The sequence below is a fragment of the Fulmarus glacialis genome, unplaced genomic scaffold (genome assembly GCF_000690835.1).
Source record: "Fulmarus glacialis isolate BGI_N327 unplaced genomic scaffold, ASM69083v1 scaffold23356, whole genome shotgun sequence".
Classification (NCBI taxonomy): Eukaryota; Metazoa; Chordata; class Aves; order Procellariiformes; family Procellariidae; genus Fulmarus; species Fulmarus glacialis.
This window is the reverse complement of record NW_009217789.1, coordinates 16,865-23,595: the sequence shown is the minus strand read 5'-3', so window position 1 is coordinate 23,595 and position 6,731 is coordinate 16,865. Positions and strand designations below refer to the sequence as shown.

Genomic DNA, 6,731 nt, shown 5'->3' with positions numbered 1-6,731 from the left:
TATTTGCATGCCCTCAGCTGCTGCACAGGGCAAGGACAGTGTTTCAGGAGTCGCACGGGTAATGACAGTGGAAGGCTTAAAATCAGCAAAGGCAAGCTCCAACAGAGACCTACCGCCTGCAGTTTATGAGGTCTGGTCCTGGTTCAGGCATTAGGTCCCTGTGGCCTTGGGTAAATCACTTTGTCTATTTCGAAGGGTGGATAAGTTACTCTCAGAGGCATTCAGTAAGGTGAAGCTGAGAAATGCAGTATCGGAGTTTAGGAAAATAGATTCTTGCCATACCACCTCTCCCCACCCCCCCAAAAAAAGAAAAAAAAATGCTTATTATCATCAAGAAGGAACACAGTTCTTCTCTGATGCTTTCTGTCACACATGGAAGTATAGGAGGTCCCTTTCCAGTCACCAGGGGCGTGGTGGTGTCATGTTACCTGCTGTTGAGATCCAAGCTGATCCTAGGGAGTTGTTGATTTCTATTGCCAGATCATGTCCAAGATCTGTACAACTCCCTCCATGGTTCTTTAATGCATGCTACTGGCCATGGGGAACTGGATGGACTGAGACAGCACTTCTAAGTTTTCCCAGTATGGCTGGAGGTGCACCCCCAATAAAAATTATTACTCAGCAAAAACCCTCATGGGGACCTGGAATGAAGAGCGATACGATATCCAGAGAACTGTGCAGCCCAAGCCACTTCCTTCCCAGGTATGTCCTTGTGCTTTTCCTTATTGTGGATATAGCAAATCTCAGTTGAGATGATCACTGGTCACTTAATTTGTCATGCACACAGAGCATTATCCTTTCCGTCCCCAGCTATGAATACATCAGAGGTAAGCCTCCCATGAGTAGCTTCCCTTTCTGCAGCCCTGCTCCTAGTCTTTTCTACTGTTTTTTAAAAATGCAGAAAGTCAATAGTCAGCAGCCTTTTCTCTGATGAGTGCCCTACAACAGTCCCACTACAGGAGTAAAGATGTGAGGAATGCTTTTTTGTTTAAACTCAGTCTTACTCCTTGTAACAGTGGCCCCAGTCCAGCTCTTTTTCCTTTGCTGTTCAGATGGTGAATCAAAAGTCATCACTGAAGCTTTGTGATCTTAGGTTAGACTGATTTGAAAGTAGTAGTGCAATTGCAGATACTTTGGTTTTCCTGTAAGATATAAAATATTAAAATATTTTACTTATATTTAGCCATGCTAAATGTGAGGGGTTTTTTTCAGTACACTCACTGCTTTGAAACAACATACTCTTCAGATTACAACAAGGGAAAGCATCAGAGAATAAAAAGTACGTGCACAGAACTGAAACATAGTCTATTGGATCTGTAGCTAAAGAGGAGCTTCTGAATGACATTTGTGTTAGAGAAGACAGAACTGTTTTCTGTGGTTTTCTCATTGTTGAGTCATGCTCCTGTGCCACCACAGAACAGGTATTTCAAGTCATTCAGGGAGTGGTATTTGCAATTCAAGTGTTCTTGTCTAGCTAACCTCATCACTATCCCTAAGGAGCTTTCACTCAAAATTCCCATTTCTTGCTCCTGAGTTTGAGCCTAACAAAACCCTGCTCTATAGAAAAGATTTCCCTCAGTTGCACTTTCTGGATATATTCTTACTATTTTACACTTACTTCCTCAAGACTTTTTGTGTTTATTCTTCTAGGATTTGAACAAGAACCTCATTGGTTTCTGAGCCACCACCCTGAACTAGAACCTCCTTTGTTCAACCCAACTGCTCAGTCCTGCTACACAATAGACTACAGGCCTCCATATGGCAGTATTTTCTTTGCTTGTGTCCAACGTTCAGAGAAGGAACAAGAAGGATGCCGGAAAAGCAACAGAGATGGAGAGAATCTGTAGACTATGCTTTCAGAGAAACAGGAGGCCTGTCTACAAGGATATCCTTCAAGCAAAAAGACCTGTCACACATTAATGCCAAATGTGGCATCATGTGAAAAACGTTCTTTCTGCTTTCTAAGTTGTATTGTTTGTAACCTATGTGTGTTTCTGTTGTTTGTTTTGTGTGCAGAGGTGACTGCAAGTCACCAGTCACCCTGTGCCTTGTCAGGCAAGCCCAACTAACACCTTAACTGGAAGAGCTTATTAGAACCAGCAAATAGGAAACACTAGACCTTGGCAATTAGGTGGGATTTGGGGTATTTGACAATGTCCCCACATCACTGAGTGCTCATTTTATTTTTCTCACTTAAAGCCATGGAAGAAGGATGCCCTCTCAGTTCATTTGAGATTTAAACTCATCCCTTCTAATATAACTTTTGTCTTGGCAGGTATAAGGAACATAGAAAATAGGTCAGGTCATAACTGAGTCTGATGATCTATGCAACAGATCTATGGCATTCTGTCCTTTTTGGAGATGAATTTTAGAAATTCAATACCAGTAATACAGACTTTCCTTTATGTTCATATCCCTTTGAAGAGAAGTGCTAAGCAGATAATGGCACCTGAGTGTTTTGTACCACTCAACAACGTTAGCATAAATCAGATTAATACTGTAGACGTCAGATCCTGTTCATTGTTTGAGTGGCACTGACAACATAGTTTCAAAGTGATGTGATTTGCACCATGAAAGCACGATGTTTTTCTCCTCTCTGGATATATCTGTGTTTGCTGCAGCTATGCAGTTTTCATGTGCAACTGCTCTGAATTGGTTGCAGCACTTGGATGCTTCTCCATAACATGAGTCATTCTAGAGATTTAAGATATAGTTGTCTTCCATTTAGTTGTTATCTAATACCCATACTTCGAATGGGTTTTGATTGGCATGAAGTTGTTTTACCAGTCTAATCTCCACTGGAGAAACTTTTCTGTTGCTTGTGAAACACACTGAAATTCTCTGGCAACATTGAAGGAAAAGGCTCATGCAATTAGATGTTTGCAAACCATTAGAGTACACGAAGTGAAACTAACAATGTGTTTTCAAACACAAGACAAGCTCTCCTGGACACACCTGCCACTTAACCTGTAAGCAAGATTGATGCCAGGTATGTTTCCCTCCTCAGCAACCTTACACAGCTTTCTTGACGCAATGCTTCCCTTGTCCTCAGTGCTCAAAACAAAAAATACAAACTGCTTATTCATGTTTTATTTGTTAGTAAACTTACTCAGCATAAATAATAAGAGTAGCCATTCAGTATAGCTGGCATCTGATGAAAAGTGCTCTTGAATGGCACCCCGGGGTGACTTTAAATAGCAGTCTACTTCCTTTGGGCTCCTGCAATGGCAGGCTTCTCTTCACGGGTGATAGGGATAGTGCGCTCAGGGACATCACTTTGTTTCCTCGGTGCGCTCACGGTCAGGACACCATCCAGAGAGAGTGATGAGGTTATGGTCAGAGGGTCCACATCATCTGGAATCCTGTATTTCCTGTTGAACTCCCTGGCAATAAAGCCATGCTCATCCTTCAAAAGGAGAAGAGAAGGAACAGCCCTGATTAGAAATGTTCACTCAGTTCCACCTAAACCATGGGCCCTTCGCATAAAGTCTGAGATGAGGAAGCTCCAGCTCTCAAAGGAAACTTTTCAGAAAATTAAATGAGTTTTTGTTATGAGATGCCCTTTTTAAACAGCCCAGACTGACCGAAGTGAGACACTGCCCTGCCTACGCTGCAAGTGCCTGCAGGTACACTGTTTACAGGAGGAGGCTTTATGTTCCAGCTCTTGTGCCAGCCAGAGGCTGGCTTCATCGCACAGACATTCCTAAGATGCAGCAGCTAGACCTACATGCAGTGCCAACCATGCCTGTTCCTGAGGGTCTCCAGAGCTTTAGTAATACATAGCTTTCTAGTGAGCTGATCTCTGCTATAGCGCTTGATTATTTTCTTAGCCAAAAAAATTTGCAGAAGCTATGTCAGGATTACAGGCTTCCACCAGCTACAAGTAATGCTGTATTTCCTGACTGACAGATCTGTGCTCCCAGAAGCTCTTAGAGCTGACAATTCCAGTGACATAGCTACTTTATCATGTGGATTTGTTTCCTTCTGGCAAGGAGGTGGGGATGGGGGGTGGGACGGAGATGGGGACTGGCAAACCCTGTTACATACAGCTTTGGACATGGCTTTTGACTTCTGTCTGCCCAGTTGCCACACAGGTCTCCAGAGCCAGCAAGCAATGGGATGACTGACAGCAGAACACAGTCTTTAAAGATTACAAACTGTTAGATGGGCCTTTTTCAGGAAGAGGTAGCCTCATGGTAACAGAACAGGGTAATGCACTGATTCATTATGTGGTTTAATTATTACAGTTCGTTGTCAGTTTATTGAATGCCTTCCTGCATTCCTGGCCTCTTCTCAGAAAGAGGGAGGTCCAGAAATGCCCATTTCAAAGATGATTTTCCAGTTCAGTTCACAGTTCATGTAACATCAGCAATAAATTCCCCACCCTGTTGCTGCCCAGTCTGGGATCAGCTGGGGCGGGGGGGGTGCACAGAGAATCTTCCATTAGGATTGGCTGATAAAAAACACTAGAAGTATTTGAGATGAGCACAGGAGAAGATTGTTTTGCAGTCTCCTTGTTTAACCATAGATGAAGTTCACACTGACTCTATCAGTTGCATAGTTAAAGTAGAAGTACCTGGCGCTCCTCGTGTTTCCCATGAATTTCTATCATGTCCCCAAGCACCTTCACTTTTAGCTCCTCAGGGGAGAAATGCTTCACATCAAGATTTACAGAAAATTTGTCCTTCTCCAGTCGCATCTGCAAAACAAGGAGGTGACTTCAGAAAAGAGCAGGTGAGGGTTTCAGCTTAAAAAGGCTGTCAGAATATAGCAGTTCAAGACTCAAACTGGTATCTACACATGTACTGTCTGTCCTTCATTTGATCCTGGGATTCTGATCTGGGTGGCTTTGTGCCTTGCTGGCCTGTTACATCAATGCCCATCACTACAGTATCTAAAATGTGAATGCTTTCTCTTGATCACATGGGATAAATGTTTTCCTTGGGAGTGAGGAAGAGATTCTCTTAATCTGAATTTGTTAAAACTGACTCTTTAGTTGGCATACAGGTTTTGTATCCAATTTTTTTTACAGAATGTCTGGAGGTTTCTAGTTTCTGTGACTGGATTTTGCAAAGTCTTTCAAGCAAAAGAAACCCTGACTATGCAGCTGACTGCAGCTCACTTGCAGGCTTGCAGGCTTTCCCCTGCATTGTCACTCTTTAGTAACCAAAATAACGTGTCACTGGCGAGCTGTACTACCTTACTGCTCACCTCTGTTATCTGAGCAGCAGGACTTCTGCCGAAACTCTGAGTCACCTGCTGCTAATCTCACCTCCTTGCCTTCCATTTTGCACTGTATCGCCTCTAACAAATACTACTTTTTCCTGCTTCCTGAGGTTGAATTTGCATTTTCTACCTGTCTTGGGCATGTTTGTAGGACTTTGCTATATGAGCTGACTGTGTCTGCCTTCCTGCTGCATTCGTGGTCAGGGAGCATGCGAGCCTCCTGGAGCTCTGCTCTGGGATGTGGAGGCAGCCACTGTGACAGCTCTAGGCTTACTGGTTTCTGCAGTTTGACCTGGGAGTCTAAGTGCTTCCTCCTCCTTCTAGATTATTTGTGAAGATTTCTCCACTGAGATAGTCAGACGTTGTTATCTGTGGTGCTTATTATGGCTGCTTCAGTGGACAGCCAGACCCACGTCACTAAATCAAGGGAAACATTATGCAAAGATTAAAAAAATACTTTTCTCTCACTCCTTTGGCTTAGAATAGCTCAACAAGTTACTTGTAAGTAAGACAGTTGACTCGCAGAACAGGCAAGGTTGTTTGAACTGCGTGCCTCTTGGCTCAGCCCCTGAAGCAAGCAGACAGCTGCTTCATGATCGTTTGGGTCCTGTACCTTACTTAAAATGCTGCTCTCCTCAGCAGTGACTGTTTAAAATAGGCCCCTTTTCCCTCAGCAACACACTGCCTGACATGAGGATCCCACTACCCTTGCCCACTACCCTGTGCTGTTTGCTTCTCAGGAGGGACCGGGATTGAACGTTTTGCAGAGCAGACAGGGAAATTAGGCTTCCTCCTTTCTTCCATCAGCTCTTACAGTCATTTCCCGCACACACTCAGCTCAGTTTGCCTCTATTCCCAACACTATGGCAATACTTGCTCTCAGTCACAAATGATTAGCAGAGTATGCAGAGGTTCTTGCCTAATGCAGAGGAGCAGAGGCACAAACAGAGCACCCTTTTCCCCATCCTTTTCCTAATAACCACCTACAAGCAGCTTCCAAGCTCTCAGCTTTCATGGGTCTCCAGCTCCAGACCCATCAGGATGTGCACACAGCAATAACAAAGAGCATTAAGAAGGGAAAATTACCTCAGAGAGTCCCGTCTCTAGCCAACTGGGCAGCCGAAGAATGGGGGATCTCATCAGGAAGGGACTGAGGCTGGGGGAAGCAGGGAGCAGCTCTGACTCCTGCAGGTGCTCTCCGAAAATCTGGTCAAAGATACGACTCGGTGCCAACCAAGATAATAGGGGTCTGCGGATCAGGGGGTTATGAATGGTGATATCCATTGCAGCGTGCTGGAGGAGCCTGGCAAAGAACTGTGCTGCAGTGCTGTGTCGGGAGCAGGGGACAGCTTTATACCCCTGCAGCTGGCCTGGCTTTCCCCCCCGCCCCGCCTGAGGTCTCTTGAACAGTGGTGTCAGGGCTTTTATTGTCCCACTCCTGGGCTGGTCCCTTCAGCGGTGCCCAGTAGCTGTCTGGGGGATTTGAACACGCTGCTGAGGAGGAG

At 44.6% G+C, this 6,731-nt stretch overlaps 2 protein-coding genes across 2 annotated transcripts; one reads left to right on the top strand and one right to left on the bottom strand.

Annotated features, from left to right (window-relative positions):
- Positions 1–480: 480 nt before the first annotated feature.
- On the top strand, positions 481–2,281 carry LOC104078254 (chromosome unknown open reading frame, human C11orf1; the record flags this gene model as incomplete). Its single annotated transcript, XM_009579814.1, is given in 5 exon segments — positions 481–544; positions 546–702; positions 1,213–1,279; positions 1,651–1,871; positions 2,276–2,281. Coding segments are annotated over 5 exon segments (515 nt in total), but the record flags the coding sequence as incomplete, so codon positions are not given.
- A 219-nt stretch (positions 2,282–2,500) lies between these two features.
- CRYAB (crystallin, alpha B) lies at positions 2,501–6,731 on the bottom strand. Its single transcript, XM_009579813.1, has 3 exons — positions 6,313–6,731; positions 4,577–4,699; positions 2,501–3,406 (listed from the first exon to the last, which is right to left on the bottom strand). Exons 1-3 carry the CDS (start codon positions 6,508–6,510, stop codon positions 3,203–3,205), a joined length of 525 nt encoding a protein of 174 aa, XP_009578108.1. The 5' UTR covers positions 6,511–6,731; the 3' UTR covers positions 2,501–3,202.

Coding starts and splice junctions, on each gene's coding strand:
- CRYAB (XM_009579813.1), bottom strand. CDS start 6,510: ATGGATATCACCATTCATAACCCCCTGATCCGCAGACCCCTATTATCT. Junction 4,700..6,312: donor TAGAGACGGGACTCTCTGAG/GTAATTTTCCCT, acceptor CTTGTTTTGCAG/ATGCGACTGGAGAAGGACAA. Junction 3,407..4,576: donor GGAAACACGAGGAGCGCCAG/GTACTTCTACTT, acceptor CTCCTTTTGAAG/GATGAGCATGGCTTTATTGC.